This window comes from Solenopsis invicta, chromosome 10 (genome assembly GCF_016802725.1).
Source record: "Solenopsis invicta isolate M01_SB chromosome 10, UNIL_Sinv_3.0, whole genome shotgun sequence".
In the NCBI taxonomy this organism is placed as follows: domain Eukaryota; kingdom Metazoa; phylum Arthropoda; class Insecta; order Hymenoptera; family Formicidae; genus Solenopsis; species Solenopsis invicta.
The window spans coordinates 15,253,449-15,274,298 of record NC_052673.1 but is presented as its reverse complement, the minus strand read 5'-3'; the positions used below and the strand labels follow the sequence as shown (position 1 = coordinate 15,274,298).

At 36.9% G+C, this 20,850-nt stretch overlaps 2 protein-coding genes across 4 annotated transcripts in view; one reads left to right on the top strand and one right to left on the bottom strand.

Annotated features, from left to right (window-relative positions):
- LOC105197865 (histone-lysine N-methyltransferase trithorax) overlaps positions 1-20,850 on the bottom strand; it is a 102,044-nt gene that overhangs the window by 61,005 nt on the left and 20,189 nt on the right. The window lies entirely within an intron of this gene.
- LOC105197862 (ALK tyrosine kinase receptor) lies at positions 1,951-20,444 on the top strand. 3 transcript variants are annotated; one of them, XM_026137423.2, is made up of 26 exons: positions 1,951-3,215; positions 4,696-5,084; positions 8,225-8,911; positions 9,496-9,688; positions 9,779-9,906; positions 10,251-10,376; positions 10,504-10,659; positions 10,737-10,876; positions 11,307-11,473; positions 11,597-11,691; positions 11,782-11,874; positions 12,281-12,467; positions 12,825-12,972; positions 13,405-13,551; positions 13,772-13,928; positions 14,046-14,225; positions 14,614-14,856; positions 14,944-15,039; positions 15,360-15,561; positions 15,657-15,933; positions 16,105-16,397; positions 16,602-16,827; positions 16,959-17,075; positions 17,165-17,449; positions 17,599-18,066; positions 19,020-20,444. In XM_026137423.2, exons 3-26 carry the CDS (start codon positions 8,536-8,538, stop codon positions 19,065-19,067), a joined length of 4,548 nt encoding a protein of 1,515 aa, XP_025993208.2. In that variant the 5' UTR covers positions 1,951-3,215; positions 4,696-5,084; positions 8,225-8,535; the 3' UTR covers positions 19,068-20,444. The 3 variants fall into 3 exon arrangements, 2 of the variants coding, with proteins under 2 accessions (XP_025993208.2, XP_011162751.2); XM_011164449.3 differs by lacking the exon at positions 4,696-5,084; XR_003268992.2 differs by lacking the exons at positions 1,951-3,215; positions 4,696-5,084 and having other exon boundaries at positions 8,536-8,911; positions 17,599-18,141.

The following is a 20,850-nucleotide window of genomic DNA, read 5'->3' as shown; positions in this document are numbered from 1 at the left end:
GAAACTTTCTGAAGAATCCCAAAAATTATGACAAAAAGACAGGCAAAGGTCGATCTTATGCTGCGAATAATTGTGATATACGGAAGATATTACAAATAGCATCAAATTATACTATGACATCACGTCAATTAGTATAGGCAGAAGTAGAAACTAATATGAGGAACGTACAACTTATTTTACAACGAGCAGATCACATTAAGCGCAAAAAAACTTCAGAAAAAGCCGCCATTAAGAAACGCATCGAGAATCGAATAGCATGCGTCCGAGAGCACATTAGACGAAGAAAAAAAATGAAGAAAAGTATTATTTACGGATGAGAAAAGTTTCACACTTGATAAACCAGATGGTTGGTCGTATTATTTTCATGATCTCAGAAAAGAACCAATGTTTCAAATAAAACGCCAAATGAAAGGAGGGATTATGATTCGGGAAAGAATTAGATACAGAGAAAAAACAAATAATTCATTTTATTGATGCTAAATTAAAAAGTAATGACTATATAAAATTAATTGATGAGGAAATAGTAAATATCAAATCAATTTGTGGAGGTGAATTCATCTTTCAACAAGACAATGCAGCAGTGCATACTGCAAAGTGGTAAATAATTATTTTGAACAAAATAACATAATGTTTTACCTTGGCAATGTCCCCAGACCTAAACATTATCGAAAACGTATGGAGACAACTAGTTCGTAACGTCAACCAAAACTGTAGACAATACAATTCTGTTTCTTCTGAAGAGCTAAGAACCGTAATTAAAGAGGCTTAGAATAAGAGTTCGCGTAAGTATTTAAAAATATTATAAAAATCATTACCTAAGAGAAAGAAGTGTTAGAAGTTATAGAAAAAAAAGAAAAGTGTATACATTATTCAAATTAAATAAAAATCTTATTTCTTTCACATCGTCCTATCATTTTGTCGCACCCGTTTTTCACATAGACATAATTCCGGAAAACAGCAACCATTTCTTCGCATCTTACTAATAAAGGAAAAACTGTTTATACGCCTATATACAAAATCGTTTTACATACTATTAGTTTGGGAAGGTAAAAAATCTAAGGGTGTCCTGTTACTTTGTCGCGTGTATATCTTTTCTTTCTACTTTCTTCTTATCTTTCTCCCACAGCATCCACCGCACTCCCGCCCTTTTTCATGGTTCTAGAATCCCTTTCTTCCCTTGCATGTCTTTCTCTTTATAGCCCTCCTTTTGCTCAACCAATCTTCCGCAACCCTCCCAAGCAATTCCTACTCCCCTTCCCTCGATATTAAAAATTCAATACAATAAAGAGGCAAAGATCGTGCTTCCCATGGGAAGCCTCATCGCACTTACAATTAGTTTCCTATCAAAAGAATTTGTTTGGCTTCACACGTGCGCGTGAAAAAATCTAACATATAAAGTGTACGATTCTTTTTTTCTATATTTTTATATCGCGCGTTAAAAATGTTTAACGAAGAAAACTGTAGCGTCTAGTTTTTGATCGTAGGTACTGCAATTTTATTTATCCATCACATCGACGCGAGGTGTGTTGTATCCACATCCACCCAAATAGTGCACGTGACGTAAGTTCAGAGATCAGCGCTCGAAGCAGATGCTTATATGCAAACATCCTCTCCTGTAGTTTAATATTTTCGGTTTGCTGCTTTAGACATTTCAAATAGTACATATGCGTCTGTCAGTATGCCTGTTTGTCGAAGGCAAAATGTCTATTGTCACTTCGAACGATACGCGGTTCACTGTCGGAGAAGCGCAGCAACCGTTCCCGCGAACGAGGAACGTGCGCTCTCTGGATGCTGCAAGGCGGGATGAAAACGTCCGATCGATCGACGCGCCCGGTGCTCGCGAGCTCACGAGTGACCACGCGTGCAACACGTCACGGCGCTACGTGTGTGTGTGTGTGTGTGTGTGTGTGTGTGTGTGTGTGTGTGTGTGTGTGTGTGTGTGTGTGAGAGAGAGAGGGAGGAGGATGCCGAGGTGCCTGGATGCTGGGAGGTACCGAAAAGAGGTAGGCCTCCCGACGCCGCTAACGTCTTCGATCGCGAGACGATCATTCGCCACCTCTTCATCCCTTCACCTCTTTCTCTCTCTGTCTCTCTCTCTCTCTTTCCGTCTTCCTCTTTCTCCTATTTTCTCTTTCTCTCGCGCTTCTGCTCTTTCCATCTCACCCCCGCCGGATGGTGAGGACGCGAGAACGCGGGTCGTAATCTCCCCGTGTGGTCCACGCGCGCGCGGAGAGAGCGAGACAGGAAGAAGGAGAAAGAGAGAGTGCGCGGCGCTCCGCTCCGCCGCCACGAGCTACACAGATTCGGGGACGAAACGATACCCCGCGGAGGACGCGGCCGAGGGTCTCGTCGACAGGTCCTCATGTCCTCATGCGCGAGGCATTTTAAGGTCGGGATTAACGTTAAGCGACACTCGTCTACTCGGCTACGACTCGGCAATCTCGGCGCCGTAATCACGCGGGGAGGAAGACACGTCTTTCGCCCGTGACGGGTGTGTGCAAGAGGGCCGCGAGAGCCATACGGAGAGACGAGGAGAGACAACCGATCGATAAGCACCGAAAAGCGGAGCGGAAAGAGCGGCGGCACGAGTCCTCCGGCTGGAGCGCGGTCCTAGAGAACACGGCGATGCTGCGTGCGTGATCTCGCCGGTCGTCGTCAGAGCGACGTCGTACGCCGATCGCGTAACGCTTTCACGCAATGTACGCGCGCACGCGTGCGTGTCTACGCACAGGCGGGACGGTGCGGCCGCGGCGCGATCTTCGTGCTTCGTAAAACACCTCCGGATCCAAACTCGAACGTTTCCCCGCAGCGAAAGGGACGCCGCGGATGTTGCCCGTCCGATGTTATCGCGAAAATCAGCATCGGGATCACTGGGTTCCATGTGCGATCGAACGCCAAGTGTGATTCACGAGATATCCAGCGGAATCTCCTCGGATATCTCTCGGACCGATCGACGTTGCACGAACGTACGGAATTGTGCCCGAAATTCTCAGACGCAATAAACCCGTTCGATATCATCGCGAGTGCACCGCGGATAGACCTCGTTCGTTTGTGTTTGCATCTGTTTCGGATATTTAACAAGAAGAATTAGTGAACGCGAGTTGTCGCAGGCACGACTCTTGCTGTGATGCGTCTCGCGAGGAGAGATTGCCCCGTTATTGCAGATTTTTGAATGGCGATGTAAAGCAAAAGCGAGGACGGCTGTTCCATCGAAAGTACGTGATAATATGGCACTTGATACAATATATTACTACTTTACAGCGTACTGATTGTCGAAACTGCATCTATCTACCTCGAATCTGCATCTATCTACAACACCGCCGCGTAAAATGAATCATTTAATTAATCAAGTGAAACTGAAACAAAATAAATTTTCACTAAATAATCCCTAAATGATAGCAATAATTTTTTACGACTAAAATAGTTTTCAGTGCAATCATAAAATATTTAAAAATAATAAAATGTATGAACGCAAGATACACAAATGGAAGAATGTATTATAAAATCCACGCGCGGAATTCGGACGTTACTCAAACATGACTTCATTTAATGAACGATATTAATTGATATTAATGGCGCTAAAAACGCTTTATGTGATGTTGACCGCTAGAAATAAAATAGTAAAATAGAACATTTATATTAAAAGAGAAAAAATTAAATTCGAAATATTAAATCATTATTAATATATTCATATCAATATTTTCAAAAGCACAAAGATGATTTTAATGTATTCTCTAAATTCTTTAGAGTGGAATTTCACTCTGAAGAGTGAAAATTCAGCCACTCTTTTTCAAAACTGGTTGAATTTTCACTCTCTTTTAGAATGAGTTTCCACTCCAAAGAATTTAGAGAGTGCATATATTTCATATAGATCAATCTATATAATAAAATAAAAAGAAAAAATATATAATATAATAACATATTACACTGCCAATGTATTAAATAAATATATATAACATATAACATATTTAATACATATACTAAAAAACATTTAAATTTTAAAAATCTTTCTTAATGTTAAAAAATATCTTTATTTTTTTAATATATGATATTTTTAACATAGGAAAATTACTTCAATATGTCATTATTTTATGATATTTTCAATTAGTAAACGCTTATATCAATTTACAAAAATTTCAATTATTAATCGTTTAATTGTCCAATAATTGGATTATCTAATTGTTGATAGAATTTTTTGTTTTACCTTTTACCTTGGGCTATAAAAGAGGAACGGAGGGGAACACGCGTCTCGTGCACGATCACAAACGCCGCACGTGCGAGAAATCATCACAGTCGAGAACACAATGTAAAACTATATAGTGATATCGACGTAACTTGTCTTAATTATGTTACGACATTGTCCGCTTTGACCTAGCAACAATCTTTGTTATTCAAAGTGTTATTAAAAGGACTGTGATTTGCGTAACAAACAGTACACACCATAAATTAAAAAACCTTATAGCCATTACGTGATATGCGATTGCGTAAATACGCGAATTTTGCGAATACTCATAAAAGAATCGGCTTTCAATTCTCGTAAGTTGATAATTAGAGGGCTATATGTATTGTAAGATGCCAAATAAAGGTGCGACATAATCCGCGAAAATAACTATAAACGAATTTTGCGAATATTGATGAAAAGAGTCGGCTTTCAATTCTTGTAAGTTGATACTTAGAGGGCTATATATATTATAGGGTGCCAAACGAGGGTGCGACATAATCCGCGGAAATAACCATAAGCCAAGCGATCGCTCAAATCCTCCGGAAGAGAGGCAGATAGAAAGAGAGAGGGAGATGTGATTGAAGGAAAGACAGAGAGCAAAACGCTTTCCTCGATTGCTGTTAACGAGACATGAGAACGTACAGATCGTTGTTACTACATCCTGCGCGCAGTACATTTTAGATCGCGCTGTGTCTTGGTGCTTTTACGTACAGACAGACCGTGTTGAAAGTTGAATTAATCAAGCACGTGAGACAGAAGGGCGGAACGAAGAGAAAGAGAGAAAATCTTGAATTAGGAAGGTGCTATAAATAACTTGTCGACACGCTAATCCATCACCGCGCATGAGTTTTTTTACTAACAGGTAAACGATTCTTTTTAAAACTACTAAATACATAAGTAAATACAAGAAAGATGTTGGCAACACGATCAATCTAATTAAATGTTAACTTTCTTAATCTGTCATCTGTTCCTTATATAAATTACGCGTAACACGTTAATTCAAATGCGATAAAGAGTATCATTCTCTAATACTTCCTGTACATTCCCATTTTCGCAAATCATGACTTTCGCACTCGCTTTTCGCGGAATGTCTCTTTAATACGCTGAAATCGGATTTCTTTTTTTTTCCCCCTTAAGCGGCTTGATAAATAATGTCGAGTGTTTCGATCGGAGCTCTTTAGGATTAATGGTGGCATTCGAATGATTACCGCGGGTCGCAGGAGTGCCGCAATTGGCCGACAAGAGCGGATATTCGGTGTATACGATTCGGTAATCGATATTCCAAGCTGACAATAGCTGCCCGTTGTTTTCGAGGCCGCTAATCGCGCTCGTAAAGAAAATAAAAATTTGCCGGAGATCGGGCTAAATCACGCGACTCGCTTAAGGCGGCTTTTCGAGAGACTCGTGTGTACGTTTTCGTTTCCGAGCGAATCGTCACTTCGCCGCAAGATGAAGGCGAGTTAAAGCGCGTTAACTCACCGCATAATCTGCGACAATGCTACACTTTGACACTTAATCACGACGCACGTCACAGAACGGAGAGGGAAAGAGAGAAAGAATATGCGTAGGCGAAATTGAACTAATAGGTTCAATTGTTCTCCTTATACGCGATCTCCGCGATCTCCGTATGGTTCGCGCGTCGAAATACGCATTGATAAATTTTCATCGTGCGTACGATGTGTGCGGGATAAAATATAATTCTAATAATAAAAACCGATTAAGTTCAGAACTAAAGCCTTGAGACTAAAATAAGCTGAAATAAAAGTTAAAATCGTAAAGTTGAACCTAAAGCTAAATATAAATTTGCAGTTTTTCGTCTTTGATTCTCATTTCTTAAAAAAATTTACGGGTCAAAAATTGAAAATAATTTCTAATTATTCATAGAAAGTATGAATACACCTATACGTTATCAATGTTTTCTTCTCTCTCTCTCTCTTTCTCTCTCTCTCTCTCTCTCTCTTCTGTTTTGTAAGATTTATATTTTTTTAGATGAAATATATTTCTTCACATATCAGCAATTTATTTTTCATCTCTGTAAGATTTTCTCTGCACATGAGAAAGCGAGAAAATATTGTAATCAATCTAAAACCAAATAAATGAAAATGTATTTTGGCACTGCCCGCTTTTAATTATTATAGCATCAATCGCTTCTGAAATACCGATGATGGCTAGTGAGATAACAGGCATAACTTCATCCCCCGCGCGCAAGCAGGAAATCAAGGAATATCGGGAAATAAATTATTCCATTTCCGGCGTTCACAGCTTCGTTTCATTAAATCGTTTTCTCTCAAAATTCCGTTTAACTTGTGCTATATCATTCATTATTTTGTTATACGGATGACGGCATGGACATGATGTTTTAGATATTAAATTTTAACATTGAACAAATTTAGTACTTTTGCATAATACATCATTGCAGAAAACATTTCCTAGCGTAACTATGACATAACTATAAAAGATGACCATTAATATCATATTCCATTACTTATAGAATTAACATATAAGATTTATATAAAAAACAATGTATCAAAATTTCAACTAATAACCAAAATGTTTGCTTCTTAATTGAACATATAAATTTAATTAAATGTATAATTATGTCAAGAAATTTATATATAAAGATCAAAAACATGAGAAATAAATAAAATTAATTGTATTTGCAAATTTGATATAATAAATATAAGAAATATTTTCTAAGAAGAACTTTGGAAAAATTCCATCTTAAAATGTAAATTGTCATCGTTATTATCAAGGCAATAAATATTAAAAATCGGGATATAAAACATTAAAAGCTATCATTAAAATCGAAGAAGAGAGACGCATGCAAACTTTTTCCCTTCTTTCTCTAAAAACTAAAGTCATTCTTTTATTTTATTTTTTAAATAAAAGTTATTTTACATAAGATACAGAATATGGATTACAGATCGCAAACATGACAGCCAGATAAAAGCGTTGGTAATATCATTGACATTTCTGTTAAGCTATCGCATCTGTATTTGCGACCTATAACCTACGTTCTACATTTTATATAAAATAGCCTGAAGATGTGATCATACAGAGTGATGTGGTCATCCATATAACATGAAAAATGTAAATAACTAAAATAAAAGCTCTTTACGAAAAAATATGTCAAATAAAAGTTTACGCGGTCTGAAGGAAATAATGGTAAAAATCACAAATAATGGTAAAATCAATTTTCAAGGAACAAAAGAAAGTTACATAAAGATTATTTTATAAATTTAAAAGATCGTATTATTCCATTTTTTTTTTTATGAAATTGTATGATCTTTATCGCGCATTAATGGTCCCTTTAATTATCTCTTCTGCATATAAAAGTATCAAAATAGATTTATTGAAAAATCAATAGTTTACAAGATATTTTATACATATATTAATGCTATACTTTGATATGAAATATTAAATATCTCGTAAACGATTAATTTTTTCATAATTATACCTTTCATACACAGAATAATGAGATGTATTAATTGGTACAAAAAAACACAGTCGCTTTACAATTTACAATATGCAACTACATTTTTTTTTTTAAAGCAACTATATTTATTTGCCCCAATAGATTTATCTCATTATTATGTGCATAAAAGTATTAAATACAATTATCGAAAAATCATTAATTTAAGAGATATTTTATACTTATCGTGTCGAAATATGTCGGAATGAAGTATATAAAATACATCTCGTAAACTATTGATTTTTCGATAAATGTACTCTAATAGTTTTATGGAAAATATGAAGAAATCATCTCGTGTAAAAAAATTCCATTTAAGAAATTGAAATAACCTTTATACATAAATTTAAAAAAAAATTTTTTTTTTCCAAAATTGATTTCACAGTTCTCCTTCAAACTGTACAATTTTTATTTGAAACATTTTTTTGAAGTTTTTTTAGTTATCATTTATCATGTATGTATAAAATAAAATATATGTAATCTGTCCATGTATTGCATACATTATATATAACTCAAAATATTTGTGTGCATAGGATTTCGGTCTTGAAAATAATGGAAGACGACCATAGCCAAGAAAGTCCCAAATAAAGCTGTTAAATAATAAGAGAGTAATACCGAAGCTCATCATCGCACTTATCGTTGTAAATTTTTCACCGTTAGCACCTTTGAAATGTGCGTTCTCGGCGTTCTTACTCGGCGGGACTCTCTCTAAATTCTAATTTTCGTCGAGAAGCAGCAACGTTTTGCAGAATCATGTCTGCTATCTCGGGAAAGCAGAACGCGCGATGCTGTGCATGACCTTGTCGGGAACTGTTGAACGGCCACTGGACGAAATCGCGGAGTAATGATCAACGACACGCGGCCGAGGCTGGCGAGCACCATCGCGGGTTACAGTCAGACGAGCCGCACGTGTGATCGTCGGCACGTGTCTGTACATGACGGCGGCAGTGGTGGATTGTTGCTTCGGATCGTCCTGATTTGTTGCTGCGTCACAATGACCTATGGCTCCAAATTCAGCACGTGGCACGGAAAGAGCTTTAAGGAGCTCCTGGCAGTCCTGCCGAAAAATTCACCTCAACATTCGCAACTTGGTTACTGTGATCTGGACAAAGAGTGCGACTGGTTCTGGGATGAGACTCGGGGTTTCAAGAAAGTCAAGGCGTCACGCACCAGCTCGTCAAAATTCTTTCCGACTACGGATGCCGATAACTCATCCAATGGTACGAAAACTTTGGGCCATTTATACATTTTTTTTTTTTTTTTCAAAAGAAATTATTATCGTATAGCTTTATTGAAAAGCAAGTGTTTATACGTAAGAGCATTTTAGTTTGAAAACTGCACTTCAAAAGTGAGACATCAGCAGTGGTGCTGTTTGTTAACCTATCTTAATAAATAATACAAAAATAAAGAGAGAGGTACAGATTTCGCAATAAAAATGTACAATAAAAATAAACATTAAAGAATAAGAATTATGCATATAGAATATATGAAAAAAAATGTATAGAAAAAAAACTTAGTAAGTAAAAAAAATTACATTTAAAATTGAAAAATGTGAAAGAATATAAAGAGAAAAGCAGCTGTTCTGAAGATATAAATTAATGGAACGCATACATCGCTGGGTAGATGGCATGAACCAAAATATAAAATAATAGGATGCGTTGTTATAGTCTCGAGATAAGAATTTGGCTAATAAAATTAGAATCCAACTCTAAAATTAAAGAAAATCTGGTGTACGATTGATTTCTTTAATTACGCGTACAAGTAACTTTTAGGAAAATTAATTAGCCGTCCGCTCTGTTTGAAGGCCACTTCCTGTGGTTCAGCGGGCAAGGGGACGCCGAAATATGGTCCAAAGCGATTTCTCACACGGGTCCGCGTTGCCGCATTGAGTTCTGGCTTTATATGGTGGAGATGGAAAACGGATTTATAAATCTTGTGACACAAACCAACAACTTGACTTCCATCGCGGTGACGAAAGCCGGAAATAATACCGCCACGTATGTGCACATGTCTTTTTTTAATGTGATGCTGTGGTATAGATTTTCAGAAGATAGGTCTAAAAAAACACTGCCTAAATGTTGTTTCAGATGGCAAAAAATAAGTTTTTTATTACGCCCAATCGATCAGTCCTACAAAATACATTTGGAGGTCTTCGGACCCTTTTCTAATTCGAGTATCGGCGTCGACAACCTTCGCCTAATTAATTGCTTTCCAGGTAATGAATAAAAATATTTTCAAATAATTAAGCTAATGGAATATTTTGTTTGTCGTGTATTAATTATGCCCATACCTCTGCGACGATATTAATCCACGATGACCTATTATTTGTTTAATTTATATTATATACATTATATACATGTATTCCATTATACATGGAATTAATTAAATGAATGCAGACGCTTAATGTAGACGTTTTTAATCGATAATGGCCGTAGTTTTAAAAGAGATGCGATTGGTACACGATTGCAAGAGTAGTTATAATATTAGAAGAAATTAACGTACATAAAAAATTAAAGTTCTATAATTGAAACAATAACTTTTTTTGCTTATCTATCCTAGAATTTATCGGGAATTGTAGTGCCAGGGATATGTTTCGGTGTAACAACGGCTCCTGCTTAAACAGGACCCGTATTTGCGACTTTACAAAGGACTGTGCCGACGGCGAAGACGAGGAGCTCGATTGCGGTGCGTACATTCTAAATTTTAAATTACCTTACGTTTCCTAGAATATCGAGTTTCCTGATGTTTTTACGCTCTATCTTTGAGATGTAGATTTCGTACAATTCAATTGCACGTTCACAATATTCCGCAGACCAAATACCGAAGAACGCAAGGTGCAATTTTGAGAACGGTTGGTGCGGATGGACAAACGTTCCTGGGAGACCCCTAAATTGGACCCTTCACAAGGGACCCACGCCAACCGAAAGAACCGGACCTAGTTACGATCACACTTATCGTAATGAAACTGGTATGCGTTTAAATATAGATCATGCGGCGAGAGATTCAATTTGTTCACAGAATAACGAACTGTTATCTATTTGGCAGGGACATATGCGTTCGTAAACATGGCTTCTAAACACACTGCTGTCGCATATGGTAGTAGAGGCACCCTCACAAGTCCAGTGTATAATCCTACACCACCTTACAGCAGTAACCCTAAAAATCCTTTTTATCAATCGTGTCAAGTACGTTCACATTTTTCTTCAATTATTACCAATCTTGTCTATCTTAAATTACAGAGAGATTTAAATCGATTTAATGATTTTATATATCGCCGATAAAATTAACGGCGATAAATTCTACTGACTGAGATCAATGAAATCAAGTGATAAATTATATTGGATAATCTGTCAATTTAACTGCTACAGAAGAACATTATTATTTAATATTATATTTGAAGTTGAAACATTATAGTTATCAATGAGACTTATTTATTATTTTTACTATAAATGGTAATGGATAATAAATGTTTTCTTTTTGAAAATGTCTCTAAAAAGTGCAATCTGATTATTTCTCAACGGAAGGAATTTAGATAGAAATCTATTCTATCCTTTTTAACAAAAGATTTTTACTTGTTATTTTAACAAATATCTTATAAACGAAAAATGCTTTTAGATACGCTTTTTCTATCACAAACATGGTCCGCATACTGCATCTCTTGGGCTCTTCTTGGTCCAAATAAAACCATATGGAAATCATACCGAAAATTTGTGGTGGTCTTACGGAGCTAATAGCGACGCTTGGTATAGCGAAGCGGTTGTTCTACCTGATATAAGATACAGGTAAATATATATACTATAGAAGACTACCTAACAATATAAGTAAAATAATATATTAATGCAAAATTTGACTAATCTTCATTTCGAATGAGGAACTAAATTTTATCAATACGACACGCATTGTAGGTACCACTTGCAATTCGAAGCATCTAGAGGGTATTCCGCGAAAAGTGATATTGCGATTGATGATATTACCTTGAGTCGAGAATGTTTCGGCATCGGTAAATTTAACATTATTTTTTATGTCTCTTTAATACGTAATTAGTTATTTTCGGCTTTCCACCATTCGCACATGAATGTCTTTTCTGCAGGAGTTCCACGAGAAATTGTAGGCAATTTTGATTATTATCATCCCATTGTTGGTACCGTGCCGTCACAGCATCCGGATTTTATAAATGAGACAGGTACACGAAGTGCGATGCATTCAATAAAGTTTAATTAAACTTTTTTAATGTGTTATTTGTGCACGTTTTGTAACATGTTAATTTTATTTTATTATAAATGTAAAAATCTTGTTTGAAAAATATTTTTAAGATTGTGTTCTATTTCGTTAATAGAAAAATAAATTTTATATAAAGTTTGTTTATCCATATTCATCAAATTACTTCTATTGTTAACAAGTTTTTTACGGTAGATTAAAAGTTAAAAAAGTGAATAAAATTTTCCAATAATTCTGCGTGCATGAAAAAAGATATTTATAATGTCACGTGTTACTAAAAATAAAAATACAAATAAAATATCTTATTTTTTACATCCATACTGATAAACTTATCCAAAATGCTATTAAATTATATCTTGCACTGTTTTCAGTTATCCGAATTTCTACTTGCGGGGTTACCGGCAGGTATGGTCCTACTGTCGAAAATTGCACTGAGAAATATAACGACACAAACATAGAAATGTATGTGCCACCTTCAACGCAAGATCAGGAGGAAAAATCGGCCTTTAATTTGGAAGGAGTCCAACGATGGACGGCACCACGCGGTGAATACTACACGTTAGTAGACGCAATCTAAATTATCTAAAATATAGATTGACAATAGTAAAAGTTTTTAAGATGGCTGATTGACGTAATAATTAATATCAATTTAATCATATAAAAAAGCAGCTGCTCAATTTTAGCAGAGAAATTGACTCATAGAAATTAAAATTAAATTGATGATTTGCCGGATAACTGAAAAATTAGTTACAAATAGAAAAGACTTAAATCTCGTTAGTGTACGACTTCTGTGCTCAATTAATTGGAAGAAATACTTTTGAGATCATATCATATACTGGTGGGAAATGATAAATAAAATACTACAGCGAATCTATTGTTTTAATTTAATCAAGTATAAATTGTTTTTAAAAATAGTTTAATCGCTGTCGGAGCACGAGGAGGAAAGGGCTCGGGCAACGTCGGCAATACCCTGGGTGCATTTGTTCGCGGTGTCATAGAGCTTCAGAAGGGCGACCAACTATATTTTATAATGGGTCAAGAGGGAACGGACGCCTGTCCCAAAGTGAGTATTGTTACTACAGTTGGAAGAAGAATTCTACATAAAAAAGTATAATAAATAAAACTTTTCTTTTACATGAAAATTTATTTTCAAGAAAAGATAAAAATGTAAAGAATATTAATGAGTTAATCTTTAATCTTCCATTAAGCTTCTCTACTTTATAATTTTCATTAATATTTTTCGAAATTCCACTGTCGATAAATTTGTTTCAGCATTGACTTTCTCTCGTTTAGAACATTTTAAAATCGATTTTCTCAAAAACTCATATACACATACTACAATTAGTTTCAAAAAGGTTTCATGCTCGATTCGGCTTATTTTTTCAGCAATAAAAATCTTTCCCCTCAGTTGCATTACAAATTACAAAATATTCTTTATTTCTTCAGTCTATAATATTGTTTCTAACAGACTGATATTATTGGTCTTGTCTATTAGAATCTCGGCTTAAAGACAACCGTTTGTCAAGATGAATCAGCTGACTTGCAGTCACCGCAGCAGACAGCGTCGAAAGTACGAGAAGTAAAAAAGATCCAATTTAAGAATCCTGGTGGCGGCGGTGGTGGTGCAACTGCCATCTTCACAGTAAATATTATATTTTTAGTAAAATTATGATTATAGCAATTTAGTAAAATAACAAAAAATAAAAGCGTTATTTCTTATTACAGCTGATTATGAGTAATGTTGACGTTTTATTTAATTATAATCACAATAGTGTTTGCACCAAGAATCTTAGCATTAGTTTTCTATACTAATTTCTGTCTCACTAATATACAATTTTAACATAATCCGTAATCGATTATAGTTAAAAGCGAATGGCGATTTGGAACCTATCTTAATCGCGGGTGGTGGCGGTGGTTTGGGATTGAATCCTTCTATGGACAATGGATTACAACATGGACGCGGTCCCTTTCCCACGGGTAGACCTACACCCTCTCCGTCCAATGTATCAGAACGCATGGGTAATTAGTTCTTTTCTCTAAAATGCATAATACAAATTTCCAACTTGCAAATTTCTAAGAAGTGCAAAACTTGAAGTAAAAAAAAAGATACAAATTTAAGATTAAAATCTTTCCTAGGTGGACCCGGTGCTAGTTGGAACGGTACGTGGCCTAATTTTCAACGAAAAACCTGGGGAATGCCGTTAATTTATGGAGGTATAGGAGGACTCGGTTGCGAAACCGGAGACCACGGCAACGGAGGCTTTGGTGGAGGTGGGGGCGGTTGCCAATCGGGAGGTGGTGGCGGCGGTTACGTTGGTAAAGAGAAATATAAAATATTTAAACATTCTATAATTAAATCCATAATGTTTACATGTTGCTGTAAATTAAAAAAATTTTTAATATATTTTTAAAATTTGCAATTAAAATATCAAAATTGAGATTGAAGAAATATTGATTGAAATAAATCTTGCTGATTTAGATGCATCACAAATAATGAGTCTCACATTGAAAGAAGGCTGTTAGCTTGACTAAATTAATTGTCGAATTAATTAAATTTTTCAGCTTGACTAAATTTCTTCAGTTCAAGTATTTATATATTCAAATAAATACTTGGAGAAATCCAATAAAGTCGGAAAGTTTTGCCAAGTTAGTAATTTTTTTTCTCAGTGCAGAATTAATCTAGAAGTAACTTTGCGTTTTTCAGGTGGTAATGCCGGACGTAATGATGGAAGTGGTGAGGGTGGTTACTCATACGCCAGTCAGAAGCTCACTGACGTTTACTACAAAGTTGCAGCTCATTCTGGTCCGGGCGAGGTCTTCGTCATACCCGCAATTAGCGGTTGCGGTTGCGATTACCGTTGCGTCGCGCTTGATAAATATTTGAACGAGACCAAATGTCTCTGTCCTCAGGGTTGGTTGCTCAGCAACAACTCCAAATCTTGCATCAGTAAGGACAACTTCCATAATATACTCACTGCCGCCCTCTCATTATTACATGTAAATGTAAACGAAATAAAATCACGTTGAATTTCAGTGACTGACGATTCCAAAGATGGACCTCAACATTACATCAATTTTATAATTGTAGGCTGCGTGATCACCTTTATTATTATATTTTGGCTGATGTTTTGTAAGTATACAAAAACCTTTAATTCCATATAATACAACATATTAAATAATGAGACCTATTTTTATATTTAAAATATACACTCTATAACAGCTATAATAAAAATTATTTTATTCAAAATATAACTCTTCAGCATCGATAGAATTAACGAGCGAAACTGATTATTTGATTATAATTATTTTTTCTCATTTTTAAATAAAATCAATCTCGGTCTCTCTTTCTTTCTTATTATATTTAATCGCTGAATATTTGTGAAGTATCTCGTTAATTATTTTATTTCTACATAAATTCCTTCTTCTTGCACATTTTATATTTTTCGACAGATAAACGATACCAAAAACAAAAAGCGCTTTCGCGTCGCCGCGAAGTAATGTTCGGTAATGGCACCGAATTAGCTGCATTGCGTCGAGGACACGTGTCGGACACGATGATGACCGAATTCAACCCCAACTACGAATTTGCCGGCAATCTCTACAGCTTCAAGGACTTGCCGCAAATACCCCGGGAATGTATTGCTTTAGTAAAGTTAGTACGAATATAATAGACCTGATTAGCATATCAATTAGATGTACTTATCAATCAGAACGTACAATTATTAACATTAACGATTTTCGACGCAGACCTCTCGGCCAAGGCGCCTTTGGCGAAGTTTACCAGGGTGTATACAAATACAGACGCGAGGAACATCCCGTTGCCGTCAAAACGCTACCGTCTTTATCTACGACGCAGGCGGAAGCTGATTTCATGATGGAAGCATTGATAATGAGCAAATTTAATCACCCTAACATAGTACATTTTATCGGCGTCTCCTTCGACAAACATCCGAGGTACATCGTTCTCGAATTATTAGCCGGAGGAGATCTCAAGAATTTCCTACGTGAAGAACGGCCTCGATCAGTGAGTATCGATAAGAACGTTATGATAATGCTGTCAGTTTGAGAGAAAAGCGAGAGTGAAATATATTGCATTATATTTTTGACTTTTCCACCTATTTTAAAGTAACTATAGTTTATTCTATAGTTTCTTCTAGTTTCCAGGAAGCATATATGAATATTTTTCATTTTGCAGGACCGACCTACATCATTAATGATGCTAGACCTTATTATGTGCGGCTACGACGTCGCGAACGGTTGTAAATATATGGAAGAAGCGCGTTTTATACACCGAGATATCGCCGCTAGAAACTGCTTGTTGACTACTAAAGCACCGGGCCGTACCGTCAAGATCGCGGATTTCGGTATGGCCAGGGACATTTATCGAAGCGATTATTACAGGAAAGGTGGCAAGGCGATGCTGCCCATAAAATGGATGCCACCCGAGAGCTTCTTGGACGGCATCTTCACCACGAAGACCGATGTCTGGTGAGACTTCGTATTTCATATTCATTAAAAAAAAAAAAAAAACGTTGAATCTCAATTTTCTTTTTCAAAAATATACACACCGTTTTTTGCTTCTGACGCAATTTGTTTTTTTTTTAATTAAAATAAAATAAATAAAAATTGAAACGAATAAAAAGAGAATAGTTTAATGTAAATTACAAATAAGGAGTAAATGTAACGTTGTAGGGCCTTTGGCGTGCTTTTATGGGAGATTATGTCATTCGGTTATATGCCCTATACCGGATGTGCAAATCGCGAAGTCATGTCAATGGTAACGTCCGGTGGCCGTCTTGAGAAACCCGCGGGATGCCCAGATCCTATATACGGAATCATGACGCGGTGTTGGCATCCACGGCCTGACGATAGGCCAAGTTTCTCCACCATTGCCGAAAGGATCGGCTATTGTTTGCAGGTGAAAGAGCATAACAACGATTTCAACCATGCTGTTTTTTAAAAATTAATTTCTTTTGTATCATTTCATTTTTATTTTTATATAAAATCAATCTCACAGCTAATCTATCAATTAATATTTTTTTTACCAAGGATCCTGATGTGATAAATCAACCGACGCCTAATTTCGATATATTGCCAATCTGCGATCGTGAGATAACGGTCATGAGACCAGACCCAGAAGCGGAATGCATCAACGTGCAGTCTGATGTCAGTATAGTTGTAAAATAAAACAGGAAAATGTTACATCTAGTTCGACATATGTGTGAGGAGAGTGAGCTTTTATATTTGTTCGACAGTTGGATGGCTGCGGTTACATGCAACCGAGGGTCATCGATCCGCGATCCGTTGCACGTCGCGTGGACCTAGCTATGGGTGGCGGAACCGCCTACGATTCGGAGAATGAAAAATCGATCGAGGACTGCAAGTTATACGGCGGATCTTACGCCAAATCGACGGGATGTCGGCGAGAAATATACAATTGCAACACGTATGATTCCAGCATAGATACCTTCGAGCAAATGTATAACGGCGACAGCGATCACAATGAAGATCAAGACGAAGAGGAGACCGAAAGTAGCGAGGTACCTATTTGAAAGCTTTGAGCAAAATTTGTAATTTATAACCGTTCCATTACATTTAAAACTATTTTAATGTTACGTTATACTTTATTCTTATTTTAAAATTAGAGTTACGTTACTGCTAAGATATATATTACTTATTATCTCTTTAGGACAAACGTAAAGTTGACCGATCGGATCGACAAGAGTCTAAGGCAATACATCGAACCAGCGACATCGAAGATCGTGATAATGTAGACAACGGCAACAACCGTCCAGAGGATGAACGTCATATGACTGCCAACATCGATAGCACGATAACAGATCGCAAAAATGGTAATGAGAGCACAACGACTACCGACACCAATTCTGACTCTCTGATAGCACAATCCTCGGATACTCCGCCCGACACGATGACGAACTCGTCGCCCAACACGCGCACTTGTTCGCCAAGTCCTTGTTCGCCAAGTCGTACCATCGGCCTCAACGCCAACGTCAGCAACGTGAACGGTATGGTGAAGAATACCCTGAAGGCGACCCTGAGCCTGGACCCAAGCGCGCTCTGCAGGGGCATCCCTTACGAGAAGATCACAACGCGAACGCAACGCTCGAGCACGCCAGGCAATACGGAACTAAGGAAGGTAACTTGACCTCCCCCCTACATCCGGCGTCCTGCAAAGTTTCCATCTGTACATGACCGTGGTCCTTGATCGAAGGTACTTAATACTAAAACGCAATTTGTCCACCAATCAACTCGAACATTTACAATCAAGGGGTTTTCCGTAAAATAAGCAGACAAAAAACACAAAAGTTTGTGCTTTTACAGAAGAAATGATACAGTTACGAAGAAATAATATTTCGAAAAATAAAAGGCAAAAATAGAATTATACATATATCAAGATTTACTATGCGTTTCCCGTGCAAACTCCTTGATTGCGAATTAATAAGACATCCTATTGGCTAAAATTGCAAACATTTTAGAAAACTTTTTAGACATTAAAAAATCTGAACTGCTCTTTACTGAATCCTAATAAATTCAATAACAGTCAATAACAAAGCATTAAGACTCTTGTTCATTCACTACTACTATTACGAGAAAGTGCATAACAAAAATTCTTACAAAATATATTAAAATGGAAATACATATGTTTCAACAAAACAACACAATCGATAGAATCGATTCGTAAAATGTATCGAAACTCTCTTTTCGCTTAATTGTTAAATAATTATACATCTAAAAATGTATTATGCTTAACCAAAAACAATATAAGTTATGACAATTGTCCAATTGTAATATATAATACACGGAAATAAATATAATTTAATTCTTTCCCGAGAGAAATAGTTCGATATATTTTACAATAGAATCTAGCGACTGCAAATGTCGTTTTATCGAAACATATTTCTATTTGAATATATTTTGCAAGAATTTTTATCGAGTATTTCCTCGCTTCTGACGTCACAATCTGGGGTAGTAAGGGTGAGTGAAAAGAGCCTTAATGATTATAGTTTTTCTGACATTATTGAAACCTAACTCTTTCTAATTCTGGTGTAATTCCCTCTACTTTATCATGCCCTCGCTTTTGCAATAAAGGGCTCCTTGGGTCACGAGCTGCCGAGGGAGGAAGAGTGCTCCTGCTGAGATTTATCCGAGGGGGGTTGACGAGGCTGCCCGGCCGCGCTCGGCTGCAAAGTCGCTCGCCGATTGCAGCTGCAACGATCGGCCACAACGAGTGCGATTATAAGGGACGCACAGCTCGTAGAACTCTCCTCGCCGTGGGCTCAGGACGAATACTCGCGTCGTTACTATTCTGAGGAGACCCTCCTGTGAATGGGAATCGCAAGAAGCCGCGAATTTCTTTTCACGGACGACGCTTCTTCGAGGCGCGCTAAATATTGGTTTCCACAAGAAGAGACACGCGACTATTGCAAATCGGAAGAAAAAGTTTGTTACAAACGTAGGCAAAACAAAAAAAGAGTTATGTATGTACATACGGAGGGGACGAAAGATACTAAATACGTAACACATGTATTCAATACGTTAAGCATCGCACAACACATACATACACATGTATACACATCTCTTAAGCAAAGTGATCTCGAGTGAACCACCTAATTCCGTGATAGCGATCAGGCAGGAATTTGTAAAATTATTGAATCATACGTTAACACGAATCTTCGAGCGCAAATTAATCAGAGTGATATATAATAGCAGCTCGCGAGCAGGTCAACGTTAAAAACGTGAATGTATAATTGAAAATTGCAGATTGGGAAACGTTTTTGCAGTGTATATATATTTGACATTTAAAAGTCTAAGAAACGTGAGTAGTCTCGTCTTCGACGTAAAGTAAACCCCTGGTCGGAGACAATACGATCATAAGATGCTATCTGTCCTAACGGTTAAGGATCCCAACGGGATCTACACGGATGTAAAGGGTACAATAGAACCTTCTTAATTTTGGCCCTCCGTAATCGGCCTTTCCATTCCTTCACACGTACTTTTACAAACACCAATATCGTACCCCTTCCTTTTATACAATACCCTCACCACAGCACGTGTACCTTGCTCGCGCAAGTACACGGTGATTGGTAGACTCTTGCCGTGGTGAGGGTATTCTATAACTTTGGCATTCCGCTCTTATCGCCCCGTAGGGTCAAAGTTAAAGAGACTCTATTGCATTATGGCTATTGAGTAAAATGTTACACTGTAATATTGATGTAAAAATCTCCGTAGGCTGATCGTCTACCTCGTGACTCATCTATCAAACAAAAAAAAAATAAAATAAAATAAAAGAGGCAACGACGTGAACTTAAACCTCGTTGATGCATCATTGCTAATAAAGTGAACAGCGATGAATGAGTCTGAGAAATGAGGTGGGAGGAGAGAAGGGAATAAAAAGAGCACGAGCCCTTTTTTATTTTTCTTACAACGACGACGTACTTTACGTGCGCGTAGCGTATGAAAGTCAGCCACTATATATCTGTACGTGAAACGTAATAAAGGCGTGTGTTTATGGAAGATCGTTGATTTATTACTTCATGATAAGGCTTCCCTCCCGTTATAACGAAGTCATTCGTCAGTTCATTGTAAACTCGATAATTGTATTCAAGTTTCGTGCACATGTAGGAAAATCTTTCAGTTCCTTTAATAATCTCCCTTCTGGAAAAACAATCAACTTCATTTTGTTACATCTCTTGATGCTACATTTATCTAGCGTTTATATTTGAATCGACCGAAAGCGACTCGCCATTAACGGCGGCGATTCAAATATTTAACTTGGCGCAATGGCCGAAAGGCAAATTGGCGCAAGCAAGATTGCTAGTTGTCTCTCCCTTCTTTTCCATTTTGCAACATTCGTTCTCTGGCAACTGCAGATGCACGATGCACTCTCCCGGAATGTTTGTATCGTGGCAAACGCTGGCAA